General features: G+C 49.5%; 3 protein-coding genes across 3 annotated transcripts; 1 reads left to right on the top strand and 2 right to left on the bottom strand.

Moving 5' to 3' along the window:
- Positions 1-491: 491 nt before the first annotated feature.
- Arpc5l (actin related protein 2/3 complex subunit 5 like) lies at positions 492-8311 on the bottom strand. Its single transcript, XM_021193678.2, has 4 exons — positions 8054-8311; positions 3203-3275; positions 2509-2685; positions 492-1310 (listed from the first exon to the last, which is right to left on the bottom strand). Exons 1-4 carry the CDS (start codon positions 8200-8202, stop codon positions 1248-1250), a joined length of 462 nt encoding a protein of 153 aa, XP_021049337.1. The 5' UTR covers positions 8203-8311; the 3' UTR covers positions 492-1247.
- A 2988-nt stretch (positions 8312-11299) lies between these two features.
- Rpl35 (ribosomal protein L35) lies at positions 11300-14740 on the top strand. The gene is made up of 4 exons (XM_021194551.2): positions 11300-11381; positions 11602-11738; positions 12260-12341; positions 14555-14740. The coding sequence occupies exons 1-4, from the start codon at positions 11379-11381 to the stop codon at positions 14702-14704; spliced, it is 372 nt and encodes a 123-aa protein (XP_021050210.1). The 5' UTR covers positions 11300-11378; the 3' UTR covers positions 14705-14740.
- Positions 14741-14942: 202 nt separating this feature from the next.
- Wdr38 (WD repeat domain 38) lies at positions 14943-18443 on the bottom strand. The gene is made up of 11 exons (XM_021192688.1): positions 18329-18443; positions 18125-18255; positions 17799-17900; positions 16874-16994; positions 16162-16278; positions 15984-16081; positions 15726-15806; positions 15520-15651; positions 15286-15435; positions 15110-15157; positions 14943-15026 (listed from the first exon to the last, which is right to left on the bottom strand). The coding sequence occupies exons 1-11, from the start codon at positions 18441-18443 to the stop codon at positions 14943-14945; spliced, it is 1179 nt and encodes a 392-aa protein (XP_021048347.1).
- Positions 18444-23193: the final 4750 nt, after the last annotated feature.

The following is a 23193-nucleotide window of genomic DNA, read 5'->3' as shown; positions in this document are numbered from 1 at the left end:
CCCCGCCTGTCCTGAAACTCATTCTGTAAAGCAGGCTGGCCTCAAACTCAAGAGATCCACCTGCCTCTGCCTCTGCCTCCCAAGTGCTGAGATTAAAGGTATGTGCCATCATCACTCAGCTTTGTACTAAATATCGTATTTCAAGGACTACAGATTTTTGTCTTTCAAAAGGAACTTGCTCAGATTAAAGGTGAATAAATATGTGATTTAATGACCCATGGGCTAATCTTACCTCTCAAGCATCAGCGGTTCTACAGAGGGTCTAGGAAGGGCAGAGCCAGTGGTGCCTTGGCCACAGAACTGCAGGAATATGACTGGGGCCTCTGTCACCATTTAAGCTGCAATTATGTGCTCAGGAGCACTTGCTTTATGACTAAGACCTGACTGCTATTACTGGGGTTTAGAACAGACCCTACATTAGGAGACAGTGACCAGAACTTGCCCAAGACTACACCTGTAATCACACAAATGGATGACTTTTGAAGCCTTAATCATTAAAGGTTTGGCACTTTATTAAATAAGCTCCAAAATTACATACAAATCAAAAGAGTAAGAAAAATAAACACTCAGCAAAAGGTCTCTCGGTAGCATCCAGCACCACTGCAGTTGAAGTATGGCACATCTGTGGCATCGCCCTGCTTGCTCTCCCCCTCCCCCAGGGATGGCAGGACAGGGACACCTGTACCCCTTCTCCATCAGCTTTCCAAACCCAACTATCATCATCCATTACTATCCCTTTCTTTTCCCATTTAACGTACAGAGAACACACCGAAATGAATAGACTAATAAGCCAAGAGCTTTATTGATGCAGCAGGCACTTTACAATGAACCCAAGAGAGCCTGTCTTCCCTGAGAAGACAGATGTCTGTACAAACTCTCAGGTTTTTCCACTTCAGAACCCAAGCTCTCCTTTTCACCACAGCCTGTGATCTGCACCTGCCCAAACAGTCCCTCCCCATTTCAAACAGACAGTGCTCACAGGCACACCTGACATAATCTGGCCAGTCAGCCTGACAGTCAAGTGTTGGTTCTGTTAACTGTAGGCAAAGGCAGACATTCTGATCCTGCAAAGAATTTAGGAATCAATAAGACAATTTCTCCCTCCACCTCAAAAGTAAAATACATTCCAGCAGATGTGTCCTGAAGTATTTAGTTGGGAGTTCTAGGAAGATGGTCCATTGTCAGTCCCTTCTTCACCAGCCTGGGCATCCAAAATTCTTCTCAAGGTAACAGGATTTTTTTTTTTTTTAAACAGTCTTTCTTGCTGTAAGAACTCTTATAATGGAGCCTAGTCCTCCTACAGCTAAGGCCTGTGGAGACAGGAAAAGGAAACATGTCAAATGGTACCTGACTGGCCAGAGAAGAACCTTACTCACCTAGAGATGAGGATACACATTCCCAGACCTCAATCCCACTATGTCACAGGCTTGCTGAGAGATCAAGTTCTAGGGAGAGCCCTGTTCTAGAGTCAAGGTTCCCAAAAGCTTCCAGCTCTTGAAGTAATAGAACTGGCTTGGGACCACTGTCCCGAAGCATACAACAAAAGCCCGAGTTTCCTTGTAACTGACCTACCAGTAAAAGCAGCATTCTTAAAACTCAGTACTGCCAAGGGATATAATTCAGTACATGATCACTTGCCTAACCCATGCCAGAGCCCTGGTTCTGTCTCTACCATAGGGAAAAAAATCTCAGGCTGGAGATGTACCAGTTGGTGGAATGCATTAAATCCAGGATTCCACCAGCACCATGTAAAACTCAATATAGTGGTACATGCCTGCAATCTCTGCACTAAGATCAAAAGTTCAAGGCCATCCCCAGTTTAAAAAAAAACAAAACAAAATTTGAGGCCAACCTGAGCTACATGAGACTCTTACAAATCTCATGCTGAACCATTGGCAAGAACTGTGTTCATCACAGTCCGGAACACATAAGTGGGGGGTGTATTTGCTGAAGTGTTACAGTGCTGGGGGTGGTGTGCAATTGACACAGACAGGACAAAAGTTTAACACATGCCTTGGCTTGGTCCGTCCTCCTTCAAGTAAAGGACAAAAAAAAAAAAAAAAAAATACCTTTTTTGATTGGCGTGAATGATTCCAATTTATGCCAACTGCTCCTTCTGGCAGTGAGACTGAGCCTACATTTTTAAAGATGTTTTCTACTCCTCCTTTTCAGCAGCTCTCTTCCACAAGCAAAAGAAACACTGAGGCCCCAACTACCTACCTACCTACCTACCCAACTTCCTACCTCACCATGCCACCTGCCCCTGTCCTATATCAAGGGTAGTTTTCTTGCCTAGCCTAAAAATCTACAGGTAGAAAGCAAAAATAATATGACTGCAAGTATGTGAAGATCCTCACTAGGTACTTTCAGGGTAAGGTTCAATGTCAAAGTTTGGGCCTGCCATTCCCAAATGCCCATCAGACCATCCTACATCTGTTCTGAGTCTGTCCTCCCATTGCAGTTCCCCAAGGGAACTGCAAGCTACAGTGCAACAATGCAGTCACGTACCTTTTCATGCCACTGGAGTAACACTGCACTGCTATTTTCTGTGGGCTTCTCAAACCCTTTATAAATGTACTTCATTAGCAAATCAATGCCATTTCTGTCCAGTGACTGCACAGCCTGCTCAATTTCGCTGCTCTTAAAGTTTGTGAGTACTTTCAGGACTATACCCTGGGCTCGTTCCTATAGAGGAAGGAAAAAGTGAGTGAGGCCAGGAGCTGCAATCCTAACATTACTGCAGAAACCAATAGACAAAACATGCCAGAAACACCAACCCTTTCTAACTCATCCCCGATAGAGCTACATAAGTGAGCTGAACTTCTTTGGCTTTAAATTTCACTAATTTTTACAAATAAGTGACTCCACTTACTGTGGAGAGAACAAGTAGTTTACTATAGGTAATATGACTCTTTTTATGGTGTCAGGGCTTGAACCCAGGATCATACATATGCTAGGCAAGCTCTGCCACTGGGCTCAGCCCAGCCTCAAGCATCACTACTTCTGATACATCAGCAAGGCCTTAGACTTTACAGATGACAAGGTTATCAAGCAACCCACTGTACCACTATCTGAGGACTGCCAGGTGATTGCAGTGAAAAGCAATGCCATGTAGCAGCACACTCCCAGTGATGCGGAGTTACTGTCCAGGCCCCAGGGACACAAAGTCCTGATCCTAACAGCTACAGCACAACCTCTTTACCTTCACAGCTTGATTCTTGGTGTTGATTGGTGAGTTCCGCAAGGCTGCATGGAACGCCCGAAGCATGTCCCCTGTGCATCAAAGCCAGTTAAGGATGGCTAGGCTCAAACATGTCCATGCTTTCATTAATGACCTTCCTTCATACACAGCTCAAGAGTAGTTAAAGGGATCTTATCTATAACACCCACTGTCTCCTGCTGGCCTCTTGCAAGCAGGCACAGGCTGCTATAGCCTTGACCTTTCCTGAGCCATAGGAAGGAGTGGAGGGCAGTGCCCTCTGCCAACCTGCAAGCTCTTCCTAAAGTATAAAGCTCTTCCTGAAGCTTCCTCCTCAAAAAAAAAAAAAAAAAAGCCCTCAAACCGGGCGTGGTGGTGCACGCCTTTAGTTCCAGCACTCAGGAGGCATAAAAAATTTTATGCCAGTTTGAGGCCAGCCTGGTCTACAAAGTGAGTTCCAGGACAGCCAGGGCTACACAGAGAAGCCCTGTCTTGAAAAACCACACACACACACACACACACACACACACAAAAATACGCCCCCTTTTGTGTTAGAATCTAATAGAGCCTGAAAGGAAGAGCATTAGCTCCGAACTCCCAATACCAAGTTCTCAGCACAAAGGAAATTTCTTTGACTCAGAGGGCAGAGAATAAGAGACAAACACGAGAAAGAGAAGGTGAGGAAGAGGAAAGCAGCAAGGGAGAGGGGGCAAAGGTATTTGATCCAGAGAACAAGGACAAAGGACTGCCTCTGGATAGAGACAACAGATGAGGTACATAGGAAAATGGTGGTTTATAAAGGTAAAATAGGCCAGGCAGTGATGGTGCACACTCTTAATCCCAGCACTCTGGAGGCAGAGGCAAGTGGATTGCTGAGTTTGAGGTCTATAGTGAGTTCCAGGGCAGCCAAGATTATACAAAGAAACCCCCCCCAAAATAAAAATAAAGGTACAAATGAAAACCCATGTTAGAATGTGGCGTTTCATTTTAACTGAGCATGTTAATTACATGAGCCAAAGGGGATCTTTGATTACTGGACTTCAATACTTTGATAGCTAGGCCTGGGTAGTAGTAGGAATAAGCCAAATAAATCCAAATAGACTTTAGGGGCTAGCTTCAGGAATGCGATCTGGTTTTAGCAAGGTCCGCCAGAACCATGCCTGCCATGTTCAAGCTGGCCAGAGTCCCTTCAGAGCCTACTTGCACATGCTTAGTGCTAGGCACTGTCTGCTCTACAGGATCTTCATGGAAAATCACGCACAAATGGACTGCAAGGAGTCCTCACCCTCTCTCATTCTAAAAGGGAATAGAAACAAACACATCTTAATAGTTTTGTTTAGCTTTTCAAAGCAGGGCTTCCCTGTATACCCAAGTCTGTCCTGGAACTATAGGTCTGTAGACCTTGAACTCTTGACATTCACCTGCCTCTGCCTCCTGAGTGCTGAGATTAAAAGCATTCGATGCTACCACCACCAGGCTAGACATAACACATCATCACTCTGTTCCTCTTATCAAACTGCTAAAGCAATCAAGTATGACAAATATACCTCTCAGGCTAGGCCTAGTAGTTCATGCCTTTAAATCTCAGCACTTAGGCAGATTCAAGGCCAGTCAGAGCTACATAGTTAAAACATGTCTCAAGGGGGATGTCTGAGATAGGGGGTTGTCTGTCTTCCAAATCAGCAAGGTCTCACTTTGGCCCACAAAATGAGCCATTTGCTCCCTTACCCCACAAGCCTTTGAGAACCCTAATTTCACATTCACTGCTGAGTTCTGAATACCAAGCACACAGAAGAAAATTACAATCTAGGTTATGTCCCCAAAGGTTACACCTATTTTAAACTGAATTACATCAGCCAACTTTCATTTCCTCATGTCAAACACTGGCTTAAGCCAAAAAGCTTCAAAAATAGAACAAGGAATGACTCTGCCCAATCAAGTCTTTACTTTTGACCATGCAGCAATGCCCATGTGTGAACAGTTAGCCTCTGGTGCAAACCTGAAGTCCCAACTTCCCCAGTGAGTACCATCTTGAAAAGCTATTCTGTACCACCAGGCAAGTCATTCCCTTACCATGTTGGAATGGACCTACCTTACAGAGTGGACAGGTATCCCACCCTTTATCTTTAGTTTTGGATTTCTTTTTCCTCAGACAAACAAGAACTAGTCCTGATACAGCCACTGATAACCCTCCACACCCCATAACTTTTCTAATTTGGTATCTCCAGGCAATAAGCAGGGTCCCATAAGCTTAACAGTACACATGGACTAACAATCATTTCATTCACAAAAGAGATGAGAGGGAAGGGCAGAAATGATATAACCAGTCCATAAGGATGAAAATGTTAGGCTTAGCACTGCAGCTTGTCAAGCAGCCACTGACAGCCAAAGGCCCACAAATGCTGGGTACAACAGGGAGCAGAGAGGCACCTCTGCAATCACACGTTTACTAACTAGACTCCATACCAGATATGTAACTACAGAGAACAGGCTGTGGCAACTCAAGAACCCTCTAGACCGTTCTCAGTCATGGCCCTACAGCCATTTTAAACCAGACGATTCTTTGATGTATGCTGCAGGATATTTAGCAGCCTCCTGGCCTCTACCCTGAAGTTTCCAGTAACATCCTAAAACTATCAAAATGTCACCAAACACTGCCAAGTTTCCTTGGGGTGGGGTGAAAAAAACTACCAAATCACTCAAAACCACTGCTCTACCTACAGTCCTACTTCAAGAAGCTGTTTCACTGAGAATGAAAATGAACTACTAATGAAAATGGTACTTTAAAACTGCTGGAGTGGAGGAGAAAAAAACCTCCTGGGGGTTTTGGATCCAGGACCAGATGCAGTCACATCTCACCTTATTCTAAAAACCCTCCAGGACAAGAGCCTGACTTCTGCCATAGAGACAATGAAACTGGGTCAGAAGGGAAATTACCTGCCCAAGGTCACAAAGCTACAATTCAGAGCTGCCCTTCAAATCCAAGCCCTCTCTACAATCCCCTGCCCCTACTCCAACCTGGGCCCAAGTTCTGGAGTGTATCTGCTGTGTTCAGTGGTACACCCACTGAGGTGGTAAGACCAACAAAGTTGTCTAGCATTTAAGAATGCTGAGGTCCAGAGAGTTAAAGCAGGTTAGACAGTGCCTGTGTGGATGCACAGCAGCTTTCTATTTCCACACTCTGCTCTTCCACAAACAATTCCCAGCACAGCCCTGAGACCACCACCACCTAACGTCCCTCTAAACCTCTTCGCTATTCTAAGGATCTTCACATGAGGGTCTATAGACCGAATGCAATGATTAGCACCTGACAGGGACTCAAATTACTAGTTCCATTCTTCTCCCTACCTGGGCCTGACATCTGCTAGGGTTTCACTCTCCTCTGCTAGCCTCCTTTCTCCCAATCCCGAGAGGTACACTCTCCATAGTAACAGGCTTCTGACACTGCCATGAGTGTAGAAGCCATCTCTTCTATAAGCTAAGCCAATGCCTCTAAGCTGCCTCAGAGAGAGAGAGAGAGAGAGAGAGAGAGAGAGAGAGAGAGAGAGAGAGAGAGAGAGAGAGAGAGAGAGAGAGAGAGAGAGAGAGAGAAAACAGCCAGGGACTTCAACAAGTCCCAGCAACAATACCAAGGCAGCGGCTGACAGATCCCAGTCTCTTCATCAATATAATTAGGATTCTGGCCCAAATGCATCGTTCTGGAGCCTTGTCAACAGTAGCTGCACATAAACCAGTCAGTACCCTGCTCCCTTCTAAAAACCAATCTTCCCTCTAGGGGCCTTCTCATGACCCAATTTAACCATGAGAATGGTGCAGGAAATAAGTTTGAAATCTCCACATTTCAAAAACAGTCTCGCTCAGTCTAAAATGGTTGTTTTCGAGATATATTAGAGGAGCACTATAGGACTCCTCCCAAAAGCGGTACACCTGACTTCCCAGGCTGAGTCAACTGATTAAACAGCCAGAACCTGATTTATATACAGCAAGAGCCTCCAACCCTACCCTGGCAAGTGCGGGGGAGGGGTACACACTTCCTGTCAAGCTATTTGAATAAAGAAAAAAAATCTTCCTGTGAGAATAAATCAGTTTCCTGTGGTGCTCAAACTGCTAAGAGACCAAGCCAGCTGTGACAATCACCTCTATTTTTATTCTTCTGTTCTAAATGCTTGTTTTCTGTGGCCACCAGCAGTCATTTTCAGTCGCGGGGAGCCACTTTTACATTTGACACTGTATGGTGTTTCTGAGCTCTGAATCACTAGCTTTTTCCACGCTTTCTGCACAAGGCGGTTAATGGCAGAGTCGCATTACTTGTTGAATGTACTTGGTCCATAAAGGCGCAAAACCCAACGTGCTGAGGAAAGTGGCGACACGTGAGAAAAGATAGCAGGCCATCTCACACCTGAGGGCTGGACCTTAAAGCAGCACCTCCCCCACCTCCGCCCTCAAGTCAGTCCTCCTCCAACCATCCACCCACCTATTTTCACGCCGGGCTGCAATCGGGCCCAAGAAAGCCAGTTAGACAAGCGCAGGAGGGCAGTGGCCCTGGCTGCTCAATGAATCCAAGGTGGCTCACCTCGGTTCCTCCTGCGGGCAGCACCTGGGAATGGCCCCGCTTACTACAAGGAGGGATAAAGGCAGACCAAGGCCGATGCATGGCCACCCTGAAGGATGCGGAGGGAGACGAGCTCCAGGGCTGCGCTGCTGAGAAAGGCGTGAGGCCACCAACGACGGACCGGGAGAGCCTAGGACCGGCAGGAGCCGGGAGGGGTTGGGGGAAGGCGGAGGATGGGGAGACTGGGGCCAGGGTGATCGGGGTGCGAAGGCCGAGCCGGGCCGCCGCGCCGGGAAGGATATTGCCGCAGGAGCCCGTCTACCTCGCAGGGGTCGGGGCCTGGCTCGCCCGCCGCCGCCGCCGCCTCTTCGTGCTCGTCTACGAATTTGTTCTCGTCAAATTCGTCGATATCCACCCGGCGGAAGCGTGAGGAGAGTGTGTTCCGGGCCATGGCGGGAGCGCGGCGGGCACTCAGCCGCCTAGGCTTCGCTCCGTACCGGCTCCCCTCCGCACCGGCTCCGCTTGGGGGCGGGAAGCGGGCGCCAGGCACCGCCCCCCTCCTCCGCGCGCAGCCGCCGTCGCCCGCCCACTTCCGGGACGCGCCGGAACCGGAAGCTCTTGTGGGCGGGGCTGCGCCGGGGGACCGTGGAATGCTGATGTAGTGGTGTCAGACGTTGCAGCCGTTACCCTGTCCTCTCCGAAGCCGGGCTGCTGGCACAGCCAGCGCTTCTGTCCGCTCCGGAGGAAGAAATCTTAGAGCTAAGGGATGACAGGGAGTGGCGCGCAGTGCCGGGGTCTCTTAAGTACTAACCGCACTGACCCACTTTGTTAAAAGTAAACGGCTTTAAAGGCGTTGATGTGTAACCCAGGGGCTGACAGGACGCTTGATGACATCCTTGAGGATGACACCTGCGGGCGTTCCGGAAATTAAAGGTGATTCTGTGGCCACCCGTATTCCTGACTGAAGAGGCGTATTTTAGGAGACGAAAGCTGCAGAAGCCCCAGGATCTGATGGGAAGAAGGTGGTTTCTAGGACTCTTGGGATGTTGGTTTCTCTCTCCATAGGCTAAAATGAATCTTGTAGTTATACGAAAACTATCATATTTTTACCTAATAGAACTCGAGCAAAAAAAAAAAAAAAAAAAATCAGGTGAAACATGGTATTGCTCCTGCTACACATAGCCAGTAATGTGGCACATGCCTCTTATCCCAGCACTTAGGAGGCAGTGGCAGGGGCTTCTTGTGAGTTCTAGGTGGTTTTGTCTACATAGTTCTAGATCAGCCAAGACTACACAGTGAAACCCTGTCTCGAAATATATTTAAAAAAAAAAAAAAAAAAAAAAAAAAGGGGGGGGGCTGGTGAGATGGCTCAGTGGGTAAGAGCACCCGACTGCTCTTCCGGAGGTCCGGAGTTCAAATCCCAGCAACCACATGATGGCTCACAACCATCCGTAACGAGCTCTGGCGCCCTCTTCTGGAGTGTCTGAAGACAGCTACAGTGTACTTACATATAATAAATAAATAAATCTTTAAAAAAAAAAAAAGTGCTGTTCTTGGAGACCTGGGTTCAGTTCCCAGCATCCACATAGCAGCTCACAGTGCTCTACAACTCCACCTCCAGGTAGATCCAGCCACCTCTGCCAGCACTGCACATACATGGCACATGTTAAATTTAAAAAATGTAAAAACTGTCTTATTACATCAGGGATGGCAAAGTACAGTACCTGGAAGTTTTTTGTCTTCAAAGATGGGGATGTAATTGGGAACATTAGGAATTCAAAAATATTGTGAATCCTGGGTTTAATCCTAGCACTACAAAAAATTTCCAGAAATATGTATATTTGTAAGTCTAGTAGAATCCTGGTCATCTTTAGACTTCCATTTAAAAACTAATCCACACTTGGTTCATTTCTTCTTATCCCACTTACAAAAGGTCTATTAGTTCATTCTATCCAACCAGTCTCCACATCCTGGGCCCGGAGAGCATTAAACCCTCAGAGACCTTCAAGACTGGCTCTGGAAACAGGCACACAAACACATGGCTTAACTCACTTTGGTACTAAAGAGCACTTAGGATACAAGGGTTGGCTGTTACACTTGGGGTGGTAGGTGACAAAAAAAAAAAATCATTACAGTACCTTGAGTACCTCTTCTATCAGCATCACGTCATGAACAACAGTTGAGAAACTGCTGGAAAAAGGGGCAGCTGCTGAATGGAGCTTGGCAAAGAAAGGGCTCCAATTGGTCACTTTGGTCGCTCATCACAGAAACCCAACATCTAGTCTGCTTTGCTCTGATCTAGATGCTGGCGCGGTCTGTCGGGACTGTAGGCAAAGGGTCAGGTGCACTTTAACCATGTTAATACCAATTGATAATGTCCTCGATCTTTACAAATCGGGTCTTGGCTGGGAGCTTTGCAGGTTTTCAGTTTAGTTCCTCTAATCCTCAAAGATACACTAACCGGAGACGCGAAGGGACTTGCCAAGATATCAACTGGTACTAGCAATAAAGCAAAACTCTGACTTTGTTCCGGAGCTTTTATTTACTCTTGTATCGGTGCCGGGAATGCACACAGCTTTGTACATGCCAGGGAAACACTACCACGGAGCCAAACTACCAGCACGCTTTGGAATCTCTCTGGAGGCGGTTTCAATAATATATCTTGGTGTAATAAAGGAGGCTTGAACTCCGGATCCTCCTTTTCCACTGCCTGGGCGCTGTGACACCGTGCCCAGACCTAAAATCAATAATCGGAAATCCCACAAAAGTCTCAGGGTGAGATTTGTACTACTCCATACCAGCTCCTTAAGTTCTTGCTGGAGTTTGACTCTAGTGTTACCCTTGCCAGGTGGTGGCGCACTTTCGATGCCAAACTTGGGTACAGAACAAGCCCAGGATATATATATATATGCCTTGTATTTTATGATAGATTAGATTCGATAGATAGATGATAGATAGATAGATAGATAGATAGATAGATAGATAGATAGATAGATAGATAGATAGATAGATAAATAGATAGATAGATAGATAGATAGATAAATGGTAGCGAGATGGTTAGGTAGAGCCTGACCACTTGCGTTCGGCGCCGAACGGTGGAAGGAGAGAACAAACTCCCACAGGTTGTTTTCCAACCGCCCAACATGCTCGCTGGCTGGCTCGCTCTCACACACACTCGCGTGGCACTGTGACACTTGTACTGTCAGCATTAGGAAGCGATGTAGAATGAGACCCTGTCTCACACTTTTAAAGAAAACCCTCACGCCCTCCGCACCCGGGCACCACCCGCGGCTAGCTCCGACCCGCACAGACCAGAGAACCTCAGGCTCCCCGAATAAAACCGAGGGAACGAAAGAACTGCAGCCTTCACTGCGCTGTCGCCAGCCAGCCGGGTGCTGCTCATCGCCAGACTCAGTTTCCCCGGCTGCGTCGCTTAGAGACCAGCCAACCTTGGGAAGGCAGGACTTCCCGGAAGCGGAGGGCACCGCCGCCGCGCCTGCGCAGGGGCGGGGCGGGCCTCCCAAGCCGCGACGCTATTGGCCGTGCCCCGGCAGTAGTTGAGGAGGTCGGCCCCGCCCCTTCCTCTTTCTCTCGAACCAGGCGGCCTCAGCCGTGAACAACGCCGAGATGGTGAGGCCGGGGGAATCGAGTGCCATCGGGCGCCGGGGACGCGTGGGGACAGTGGCGCGGGGCGCGGGGCGAACGCGGGGAACTCCGGGAGCAGCGGGGGCCGGCTCAGACTGCCTGCCCTCGCTTACGCCGCGGCCTCTGGCGCACGGTCCCTCCTGGGTCGGCCGGGGACGAAGCGGGAGTCTCCGCTCCGTGACCCACAGCGACGCTTCTCATGCAGGCCAAGATTAAGGCTCGGGACCTGCGCGGCAAGAAGAAGGAGGAGCTGTTGAAACAACTGGACGATCTGAAGGTGGAATTGTCCCAGCTCCGGGTCGCCAAAGTGACAGGCGGCGCCGCGTCCAAGCTCTCCAAGATGTAAGTGGGCCTTGAGGTCCCTGCTGGGTGATTTCCCCTTCCCTGCCTTGGCCCCTTGAGCCTTTTCCCCTCGATCGTCCTTGGCCAACTACCGTGGTGGGAGAATAAGGCATTCCTGAAGGGCCATGGTGGTGCCACCTCTCGTGGGTTGTAGTGAGACTGGAAGCAAGTGGTGACGACCAGGGAGGGAGACTCGGAAAGAGACGCTGAGCCCATGTGTTCCAGTCACGAGTTGACCAAACTCTGCTGTTGTCGGCCTCTGCCTGACTTCAGTGGCCTCTCCACACCTGTTCTCTTTTCTCCAACTTGTGATTACTTACACTGAACAAGGTAACTCGAGGCGTAGTCTCAGTCCCTGGCCTTTGGTATAAGTTCTTGGCCTGAGTGTGAATGTCTTAAATGCCTTTCCTCGTTGACAAACCCGTCCTTATCTCTAGTTTTCCCTCCTGGGTAATAGAAATGAGGGCCTTAGATTGGGGCGTTAATGTGCCTACCTGATCTTCACTGCCATCTTTTTATAGACGAGTCGTTCGCAAATCCATCGCCCGGGTCCTCACTGTTATTAACCAGACTCAAAAGGAAAACCTCAGGAAGTTCTACAAGGTGAGCGCTGGCCGGGAACTGTTGTGGAAAGGGTCTAATGTATGTGGGACTGGAGGACTGGGCCCTCAGGAGGCTCCCATTATGTGGCTGAGTTTGCCCAGTTATCAGCTTCCCAGACTGACATGAATTCTTGGTGTCAAAAGGTAAGATGTGAGGGTGGCCTGGACGCTCTAGCTTTGAACTCAGCTGTGTTGGGTTAGATTGCTTTGTTATAAGATGGAACTGGGAGCCAGGTGTGGTGGCGCACGCCTTTAATTCCAGGAGACAGAGGCAGGTGGATTTAACAAAAAAAGATGGAACTGGAACCCCAGCCTAGCTGTTCGGGGTGTGTGTTTCACAGCCAAGCTGCTGCTGCAAGGCAACAGGCAGAAGAGGTTGGGTTACCCAAGGACACCCACGGTTGATAAACAGGGACCCCCAAAAGCTTCTCTTCGGAGCCATATCATGAGGACATTAAGAGTATTGCTGGGATAGTTGCAAGAGGTTTGTCATAAGTGTTAGTGTTGTCAGGCAGTGGTGGCACACACCTTTAATCCCAGCACTTGGGAGGCAGAGGCCAGCGGATTTCTGAGTTCGAGGGCAGCCAGGGCTACACAGAGAAACCCTGTCTCGGGGGAGAGAGAGAAAAGTACATGCTTTCAAACTTACATGCTGTGCTGGGAATTGACTTCCTGTGACCGTGGCTAGTCTCTGGAAGAATTGGGGTAGGGGAAGCTTTGTTGCTTTAAGATAATCCCCCTTAATTGAGGCCATAAGGTGGAATCTTTTACTTAGTGTTAGGGTCTGGCTCATCACAAAGTTGACAAAATGGTGTGACTCGACTGCCCAGAGGGACTTTTTTTGCTTAGGCGGGTCTGAAGTACGGTTTCTGAGATGCTGGGGCCCAGACACCTAATCACACAGCGCACTGAGTGGTGTAGGAACCTTACCTCACCCCTGTGCAGTGGAATTATTGGAAACTTTGTGCTTTGCTGCTAATGCTGCCGTGTGGCTTTTCAGCACATGTGGCTGGAGATGGAGGCTCTTTACTCAGGTGATGCCATGGTGTTAAGCCATGAGGTCTCTCTCGCATTTTAGGCCCTGCCCTGAACTACCTCCAGTCCACAAAGAACCTCGGGAAGAGTTCTGGGGGTTTGTTTGCTTTTAGACCAGGGTAGCCTAGAACTCACAGAGGCCCTCTGCCTCTAGCTGTTGGGATTCCAGCATCGTGCTGTGTGAACACTGCTTTGCCGTCTGTCCACTCTATTGTAGAATGGGTGTGTTTGGTGGCTGCTCTGTGGGCAGAGCTCTTAAGTGGATGAATGAACTTGACATGGCTAAAGGCCTACCTGATGTGGCTCCATATCCCGCTACCCACCCACTTTATCCTACAGCCCTTTCTAGGGTCCTCTGTACCTGCAGAAGTTAGGTGCATGAGGATTGAAACCATTGTGCCCACCCCTTTTCAGGCAGAAGTAGCCCCTCATAGGAACCCCAAACCCCACTTCCACTTTTTTTTGAGACAGGGTTTCTCTGTGTAGCCCTGGCTGTCCTAGAACTCACTCTGTAGACCAGGCTGGCCTCAAACTCAGAACTCTGCCTGCCAAGTGCTGGGATTAAAGGTGTGCGCCATCACTGCCCGGCCCAGTTGCACATTTTTAGAGGCTTTGCATGCCCTGCTTTCTCTGCTTCTCAGCAGGCTGCTAGGAACTTGCTTTGGAGCCTGTTGCCTCTTGAAATTCTTGGTGGGGCTGCTTCTCCTCACCATGTAGGGGTCTGACCCACAGGACCTGGTCCCTGAGGGTGGGTACTAAGAACGTAGGGGGAGATGAAAGGTACCTTAACAGCTCGGGTCGTACTTGTGTCTGGGTGACTTTGACAGCCCTGGTTGGTGTTGCCTAGAGCGTTAATGAGCGATGCCTTGTGGGTCAGCTGGTTCATTGTAGCCACCACAGGGCCCGGTATGTGTGGAGTGCCCTTTCGATTGTGCTTTCCATGGGTGGTACATAGGAAAACTGAAGTTCAGCCCCCTCTTGGCCCTTACAGTCTTGAAATTACGGGGTTGGGTGTGCAAATATTAGGCCTGCCAACCTCTGGTACCATATTTGACAGCCCCCAGCTGAAAGGCTCTGAATGCCCTACCATTTGCTCAGAGAAGTCCCATGTGCTCATCTGCTTCAACATCTTCCCAGGAGCTCCTGGTGCTCAGACTCACCCTGTCATTTCTGTCCCAGGGCAAGAAATACAAGCCACTAGACCTGCGACCCAAGAAGACTAGAGCCATGCGCCGCCGGCTCACCAAGCACGAGGAGAAGCTGAAGACCAAGAAGCAGCAGCGGAAGGAGCGGCTGTACCCTCTGCGCAAGTACGCAGTCAAGGCCTGAGATGACAATGACAATAAAGTGCAAGACTGAGTGGCTTTCTGCTTCATGTTTTATACTGGCCGTCTGGGGCTGGTTGGGCGAGGTGGGGAGCCAGGTGACCACTTGCCTACAGCAGGTGGCAGACTTGTGGAGTAGGATAGGATAGTCCCTGGCACACGGATCTGGTGGCTGCTTTCTTATTTACCTTAGGTCTGTGTGAAAGCTACATGGGAGAGGTTCTTGACTTTGAGCAGACTTGTCATCTTGTCACATCAGCAGCCCCTGACACTAAGAGTTTGCCATCTGGGGTGAAAATGCAGGCATGGGCCACATCCAGCATGCCCTGTCAGTGACATGGCGGCAGTCAGGGCTAGTGAATCCTATCCGTCCGGACACCCTGTCTTTGTACTGGCCCTAGTGTCTTACCTTTAGAGTCTCAAGGCATTTCCCTGTGAGGCAGTCCCAGACTTTGACCTAGAAGTAAAAACAGGCAATAGAGTTGGGAGCTATCAGTGGTCTCAGACCCACATATGTCTGCAGACAAGGTCACTAGAGATCAGTATCTGGGTCTTGTCCTGAGGTTATCTGGAGAGGGGGCTTACCGTACGAGAGTAACCAGCACTGGCTAACTTGAGTTCATCAGGAGAAAAGGCTAGGCTGTTCACCCAAATGGTGTGGCCCTTGAGCTGAAGAGGCAGGTTGTTGGTTGTAGGCTTCCAGACACAGATGGTCTTGTCCCAAGAGCCAGATGCCTAAACAGACATTCCTGAGTTCAGTGACCCCCAAAGGCAAGTGGGGACTGGCCTTGGTCTAGCGCCCCAGTCAGCCTAGCTTACCAAGAGACCAGATGCTGAGTAGCACAAGCAGCTGATGTTGCCAGTGTGGCCCTCCAAATTGTGGTAGGACACAACTGGGGTTGATGCCCGTAAGTCCCATATGTGCACAGTCGAGTCCCAGGAACCAGTGGCCTGTGGGTAGAGATGAAACAGCCCTTACCACTCGGATGGCCACTGATGCAGGGTGTGGTGGGGGTAAAGCTCACCAGAGAATCCGAGGTTGGAGAGAAGTCGCTGCTCTGGATGGAATCACAATGCCCAACCAAGAGGTGCACGCTGCGGCCAGACTGCGGGGAGAAAGAGTGAGCTGCACGGGTGGAGGGGCCTGGGTGCTCCCTAACTTCCCAGGCATTGCCCTTCCTGGCTGTGGCTCAAGCTGGAACCTGAAGCCTCTGATTGGGTGTGGAGAGTAGGGGAGGCACAAAGGGTGCGTTTGGTCACCTCTGACATAGGCCCCATCATACCTGCACTTCCCAGACAATCGCTTTCTTGTCCCAGCCACCCGATGCCAGCTGCTTGGAGTCTGGACTGAAGCTGACCGTTTCCACACTCCTTTGGTGACCTACAAACAACAGCCCAAAGGTGGGAAAGGAGATGGGACAAAGTGAGCCAAAGTGGCTTCTAGCCAAACTGAATACTTACCTTTCAGCACGTGTAGACACTTGGACCTTGCCACATCCCACAGGCGGATGCTGTGGTCACTGGAGGAGCTGGCAATGAGGCGGCCATCGGGAGAGAAACAGCAAGACTTCACTGGGCCTGAGGCAGAGAACACATGGCACTGTCCTGCCCTCCAGGTCCAGATTTGTTATCTGTAGTTCCAACCACAAGACCTGGCCTGAGCTGGGTTCAGCTGGATCTGTTTGCCCATCTGGGGGCCATCATCCACTCTAGATCCCTGCCCCCAGAACCATACTCACTGCCCCAGCTAGGGTCTTTGGCTCTGGCCTAAGCTGTCTTCGGTGTGAGTCACCCTCTACCACCACTGCTTCATAAATCTTAAGTTAGGTACCCTGCTTGCATGGCTAAATCCAGTGTCAATGGTTGAGGTAATAGGAACAAAAGCAGTCTGACACATTCACGTGGGTGACCTTGACAAAAGGCTGACTGGAATAAGCCTACCAAACATCCCACTCTGGGGAAGCTTCTAGAGGTAAAACTACATCGTGAGGGGCATGTTTTATGAGTAGTTCTGCTGCAAGACCTCTTGAGTGTTAGGTTTAGTGTATCCCTATCCAGCTGCCGCTGCTGGACTCCTCCAACCCTCTCCCACAAAGTCCTATGTCACCAAGGGAGGCTCAGAATGTCAGCACAGAGCCCTAGAGCGCTCTCCAGCCAGGTGCCTGAGCCCCACCTCTGTGGCCTGCCAGTCTCCATAGCAGTCGCCCACTCTTCGTCCCCCATACATACACACAACCATCATCTGAGGCTGTGAGCAGGGTCCGGCCGTCAGGGGAGAAGGCAGAGCAGTTGACCTGGAAGTACAGGGCAAAAGTGCCTGTCAGGAGTCATTTGTCCTCTCAGCTCTAACCATCCCTAAGCTGCTCAGGAAGCCCGGTGAGTCCATAAACTCCAGGTCCCTCTCCACAGTCATGCAAAAGCCAGTTCTAGGTCAAAAATTGACAAGCTCAAAGTTAACCCTAAGCTTTGAATCCAAGCTAGAAATAATGAGGCACACCTTTGAGCCCAACCTCAGGGAAAACGACTGCCTGAAGTTTGAGACCAGCCTAATGCTGCCTCAAAAGACAAAGCAGATTTGTGTGAGCTTGAAATCTTGTTTATGTGAAGAGTTCCTGGAAAAACCGCTACATTTCTGTGTAGCTAGCTGTCCTAGAACTCGTTCTAGACCAGGCATACCTTGAACGCAGAGATCCTGCCCCTTCCTCTGCCTCTGACCCTGACCCTGACCCTGCCTCTGCCTCTGCCTCTGCCTCTGCCTCTGCCTCTGCCTCTGCCTCTGCCTCTGCCTCTGCCTCTGCCTCCCGAGTGCTGGGATTAAGGGCCTGTGCTAACACCGGCTTTTAAAAAGAACCATGCAAGCCGGGCAGTGGTGGCGCACGCCTTTAATCCCAGCACTCGGGAAGCAGAGGCAGGCGGATTTCTGAGTTCGAGGCCAGTCTGGTCTACAGAGTGAGGTCCAGGACAGACAGCTATACAGAGAAACCCTGTCTCGAAAAACCAAAAAGAAACAAAAACAAAAAAGAAAAAATAAACCTAGGGTCTATTCTTGAGTTGGGACCTGACCCCACCAAGCCTGTGTAAGAGCACTGGGGCCTCACCTCCCCGTGGTGATGACCATAGAACCTCACTCTGCCCACGGCCAATCTTGTTGGTGCCCTGATGTTCATGGGCGCCCGCTCCAGAACCGGGAGGGCTCCCTCCTAAGCGGGCACCAGTCCCGTCGGAGGGGCCTCGGTTCCAGACACGGTAGAAGGGAAAGGGAAACTGTGTACAAGCAGTCTCCATGGTAATGGGGCGGGGCGGCGCAGCCGCAGTGGGGGAGCTCTCTGAGCTGCCTCCATGGAAGGCGGTAGTGAGAAGAGCGCTTTTCGGTAGGAGAAAGTGGAGGTAGAGTAGCAGGAGACACCAGAAAGAGTCTTCCAACCTTGGATCCAACCTTGGAACCCGCCTGCTGGCCAGATCCGGAGCTCCTCTGACTTTGAGCAGAGTAGCCTCTAGAGGGCGCGCTGGCCCCGCGCACCAGGACGCAGCTGTACGGCCCCAGGACTCCTTCCTCTCACCGAATAGGATCCGATTTAGCACAATCCGTAGTTAAACACGTGAGAGCCTAGCACATGGTAGTACCCACGAGCAGCCGGGCTTCTGGCCAGGAGTGGCTGGCAGAACCTGGAGCTGAGAACAACATCTGCCTCTAGCTCCAGGGTGCAAGGAGCAGGAGGCAGAGCGTGCCTAACGCAGGACATGGTAACGTTCCCTACTGTGCCAGCTAAGAGTCCAGGGTTGAAGAGGCAGGAGGGAGGTCTCAGGAGCGCTTTGGATCGTAACGTGGATTCTGACCTGAAACCTGCAAAGAACAAACCTTTACAGGTGAGGAAACTGAGGTCCAGAGAAATACAGAGGCAGATAGTGGTGCTGGTTCTGGGTTGGGCCCCTTCGCTCATCAATTACCAGAGCCCTTACAGCAGATGTGTGAGGTCCCTTATTTCTGGTACCTCTGAGAAGCAGGCTCCCAGGGGAATGAGGCACGGGCAAGTGACTTAGTTCCTCCATGACAGAACCAAGCTTGCCAGCTCCCCAACCAGGCCAAAGAGGGCAGGGATGGATGTGGGAGACCCAATGGTGTTGGGCCTGGCAGCAGAACTTTGGGACTGAAGGATTCCCAGCGTGACTCATGCCTCTTTTCCCATAGTCCATCACCAGAGAATCGTCTCACGGGATCATTCTATTCCTGCTCTATTTTAGGCCCCAGACAGTGAGACGTGTATGGAGACGACAAAGGCAGCTTTCAGCTGGGCCACCCTCATCCACACTCCCAGAGGGTCCAAGTCACTGCGTTGGCTCCTTGGAGACCTGTCTGTGCTGAGATTAGAAAGCCACCAACCACCCCTCCCCAGCCATGACTCTCAGACACAGCCCTCAGAAACAGAATTCCCTGGCCCCCATCTTCTCTGCTCACACGTCGACACCCATGCCACCTGACTGCTCCTTTCTACCTTGGGCGTATTCACTGGACCGTCTGTCTGACAGCGTCCCTCCTACTTAGGGTTAGTGTTGCTGTGATGAAACACCAATGACCGAAAGCAAAGTGGGGAGCAAAGGGTGTCATTTGGCTTGTTCTTGCACATTGTGGTCCCATCACTGAAGTCAGAAAAGGGACTCAAGCAGGACAGGAACCTGAAGGAAGAAACTGATGCAGAGGCCATGAAGGAGTGCAGCTTTCTAACTTGCTCCTCCATGGTCTGCTCAGCCTGCTTTTTTTTTTTTTTTTTTTTTTCTCTCTCTCTCTCTCTCTCTCTCTCTCTCTCTCTCTCTCTCTCTCTCTCTTTTTCGAGACAGCATTTCAGTGTATAGCCCTGGCTGTCCTGGAACTCACTTTGTAGATCAGGCTGGCCTCAAACTCAGAAATTCAATTGCCTCTGCCTCCTGAGTGCTGGGATTAAAGGCGTGTGCCACCACGCCCGGCTACAGCCTGCTTTCTATAGAACCCAGGACTACCTTGCCCAAGGATGGCACCACCCACAATGGGCTGGTGTTAATCTCAAAGATGGAAGGAGAAAGACCCCCGACCCAATTCATCATGGTCAAATTAATTAAAGCAAGCAATAATTAAAGCAAACTTTTTTTTTTTTTAATTCGTGTACATGGCTGCCTCCCCTAAGTTAGGGTTCTAGAAGTCAAAATTGGACTTGAGGAAGTCAAGGCTAAATAGCTCGTGGTAGAGGCTTTCCAAGTGGGCGATTTGGCAGGCAGAGGGGATGTGGTTACAGGAGCAGAATATACATATAAAGAGTTAGTCCTAATGACCTCCTAGAACACAGACATGGTTTCAGTGTGGGCGTAACAAGATACTCATAACTGGTACTCATAACAAGGTGCCCGGTCCAGCTGCACCTAAGTCTCTTCATATGTAAAGTAGGTCCTCTGAGGTTTGCCATTGACATATTATTTTTAGCTATTTTATTGAGTTCTTTTCCAATCTTTTTTTTTTTTAAAAGATTTATTTATTTATTATATGTAAGTACACTGTAGCTGTCTTCAGACACTCCAGAAGAGGGCGCCAGATCTCGTTATGGATGGTTGTGAGCCATCATGTGGTTGCTGGGATTTGAACTCAGGACCTTTGGAAGAGCAGACGGGTGCTCTTACCTGCTGAGCCATCTCACCAGCCCTCTTTTCCAATCTTTATTCCACCATAATCCCTTCCAACCTGTTGTGGCTATCCCTGGTTGTCAACTTGACTATATCTGGAATGAACTGCAATCCAGAATTGGAAGGCTCACCGGTGATTCTAATCTGGAGGCTAGGAGATACAAGTTTCTGACCTGGATCTTGGCATGGAGATCTTGAGGCATAGTAGCTATGAATCCCAGATTAAGACAGGGAGATCTCCAAATTCAAGGTCACCTGGGACAAAGCAAGTCCCAGATCCAGGTGTGGTAGCACACACCTTTAATCTGGGCCACACATTCTGCTGGAGACCTACATAAGGACATTGGAAGAAGGAAGATTCATCTGCTTGCCTTGTGGGACTGAGCAACTGCTAGATCCTTAGACGTCCACTCACAGCTGCTGCTGACCATTGTTGGGAGTTAGACTACAGACTGTAAGTCATCAACAAATTCCCTTGCTATGTAGAAACTACCCATAAGTTCTGACTCTAGAGAACCCTATTAAATAACCCCACAACACTAGGTAGGAGAGAAAGCTTTGAGGGGGAAGGGGGCATAGACCTCTTTAGACTACTTCCTGTAGATTAGGGTGTTGAGTTCCTTAGGGCTGGTCCAATCTTCATTGTCAAACTTCTTGTCTCCTTGGTCACAACCACTTGACAAACTGCAACAAAAGGAACCAGCAGCAGGGACAGCAGCAACTGCAACTGGTGCTCTCAGGCCTTTCCCATTTATACTCTGGAGAGAGTCCCCCAGAATGAAGCTATCTACAGCTGGCAAAAATCACACCCTGCTAGTGCATTAGACAAATCATAATCACCTGCTGTGAAGCAGCCTCTTATTCCACACCTGGAATTAAATCAAAAACATTCACATAATATAACTGGGTTTTTAAGAAACAAATTCTCACCAGTTCGAAAGGACACCGTGACATGCTGCCTCTCAGAGTTGGTGTCTGATGTGCAGAACTGCTCAGAGAGTTTGGGGAAACCCTCTTCCAGACAGAGATTTCCAAACTGCCCTTACTACTGAACTAGGGTTGTATAGAGGGGCCTGGCAGCCAGGGGTTCATGACCAGGAGGTGTACAGGCCCTGGATTTGGTCGGGTGTAGTCTCTGGGGGCCCTGATGAGATTGCAGTAATGGGGATGACTCAGGCTGTGTCCGAGTGTCTGTAGGACTCAGATCCAAAACCCTGTCTCTGAATACATTCTAGAGCTACCCGGCTGTTCTTGGGGCCCACAGTGCCTTCCCCACTTCCATCACGCCTAGCAACTCATAGGAAGGTCATGGGAGGCATTTCACACCACCTATCTTCTCAAGAGTCGGTCCCACCATGTCTTTCTTTCAGCCAGGACTGTGGCTTTTCTTATGTCTCTCCGTGTCTCCTGCTCTGTAACTCACCACACATGCATGTTAAGTGTCATAAAGGGTAAGGACATGTCACTCTCCTCTGCAAAAGAGAAGCCTCTAGTGTTCAGGCCCAGGAACTTGTGGTCACTTTCCAATGAGCAAGGCAGCAGGAAAGCCCAGGGCACATCTCAAGCTCTTAGTGACCTCAGCGGGGCATCAGCTTCTCCCTCACTCCTGAGGAGTCAGGCCTGACTGACTCTCAGCTGCTCCCCAGTTCTTGTATCTAAAATCCTGCCCAGGATTTGGAGACACTGAAAAGACTTGGGGATGAAGAGCACCAGGATGGGCCCACGTTCTGTGACCTACAGTATCCTGGAGAGAAGAAGCACCTCGTGGCAAGCTCTGCAGCCTTAGCCACAGGCCCTGAGGGCCACCAACCAGTCTCAGTGTCAGAAGCAGTGGGCTCACAGAAGTTCAGAGTCTCTTCCCAAACATCCACTCAAGTAAAGCCGTAATTCTTGATTTGGTAACAGACAAGAATTCCAGGACAGGCCAGTATGAAGCAGACCTGCAGCTTATTAAGAGAGACTTTAATTTGAATGTTAGTACAAGTGCTAACAGAACCTCAGAGGAAGGCACAGCTATGTGTGCATCTAGGCCTCTCAAGGGATGGTCATAGTTAAGCCATAGCCATATATATGATCTCAGGGACTCTCAATTAGATCTGTAAGGATAGCTAAGCAACTTTGCCCTCATTTTTTTTTTCCCTTTTCAGTTAGTGAGGTTATGGGATGGCTTAGGGGGTGGGGGTGCCTTTGTTAGAAATTCAGTCTGATAAGATAAAACTCTTTGTCAAAAGGTGGTTAAGACATGCCTTGGTGTACATGGGGTTTCTTATGAGAGGCCTAGACTGCACGCACACAACTGGAAATAAGCAAGGTGACATAGGCTTAGGCCTCGAGCGTGGCTTATGCCTGGTTTAGCATTTTTACTTACAGCCTCTCTAGATGAAAGGAATATTATCTCTATGTAGGTGATCTTCACGTTTCCTCTCCCTTATTTATTATTATTATTATTTTGGTTTTTCAAGACAGGGTTTCTCTATATAGCCTTGGTTGTCCTGGAACTAACTCTGTAGACCAGGCTGGCTTCAAACCCAGAAATTCACCTGCCTCTGCCTCCCAAGTGCTGGGATTAAAGGCGTGCGCCACCACGCCCGGCTTGGAATTCTTTATGATCTGATTTTATTTTGAAGTGTGTGTGTGTGTGTGTGTGTGTGTGTATGTACATACATGGGTGGGAAGGTATGTGCACATGTGTGTAGGAGGATATGGACACATGAGTGTGTGTTCATGTGTGTGGTGGGTGCTCTTAGAGGCCAAAAAAGGACTTGAATTCTTTGGTGCTGGAGTTACAGATGGCTGTATGTGGGTGCTTGGAACTGAACTCTGGTCCTCTCTGAGAGCCACAAG

Source organism: Mus pahari, chromosome 3 (genome assembly GCF_900095145.1).
Source record: "Mus pahari chromosome 3, PAHARI_EIJ_v1.1, whole genome shotgun sequence".
Lineage (NCBI taxonomy): Eukaryota > Metazoa > Chordata > Mammalia > Rodentia > Muridae > Mus > Mus pahari.
This window is presented reverse-complemented; position numbering and strand designations above follow the sequence as displayed.

Bases quoted from the DNA above. Each gene is read 5' to 3' on its own strand.
- Arpc5l (XM_021193678.2), bottom strand. From the start codon at position 8,202: ATGGCCCGGAACACACTCTCCTCACGCTTCCGCCGGGTGGATATCGAC. The intron at 2,686-3,202 runs GTAAAGAGGTTG...CTTCCTCTATAG, and splicing joins CCAAGAATCAAGCTGTGAAG to GAACGAGCCCAGGGTATAGT. The intron at 1,311-2,508 runs GTACGTGACTGC...CTGTCTCCACAG, and splicing joins TACTCCAGTGGCATGAAAAG to GCCTTAGCTGTAGGAGGACT.
- Rpl35 (XM_021194551.2), top strand. The intron at 11,739-12,259 runs GTAAGTGGGCCT...ATCTTTTTATAG, and splicing joins GCGTCCAAGCTCTCCAAGAT to ACGAGTCGTTCGCAAATCCA. The intron at 12,342-14,554 runs GTGAGCGCTGGC...TTTCTGTCCCAG, and splicing joins ACCTCAGGAAGTTCTACAAG to GGCAAGAAATACAAGCCACT.
- Wdr38 (XM_021192688.1), bottom strand. From the start codon at position 18,443: ATGTCCTGCGTTAGGCACGCTCTGCCTCCTGCTCCTTGCACCCTGGAG. The intron at 16,279-16,873 runs GTGGGGCTCAGG...TCTCTGCCTCAG, and splicing joins GAGACTGGCAGGCCACAGAG to GCCCAGTGAAGTCTTGCTGT. The intron at 15,436-15,519 runs GTAAGCTAGGCT...ATGTCTGTTTAG, and splicing joins ACTCAGCATCTGGTCTCTTG to GCATCTGGCTCTTGGGACAA.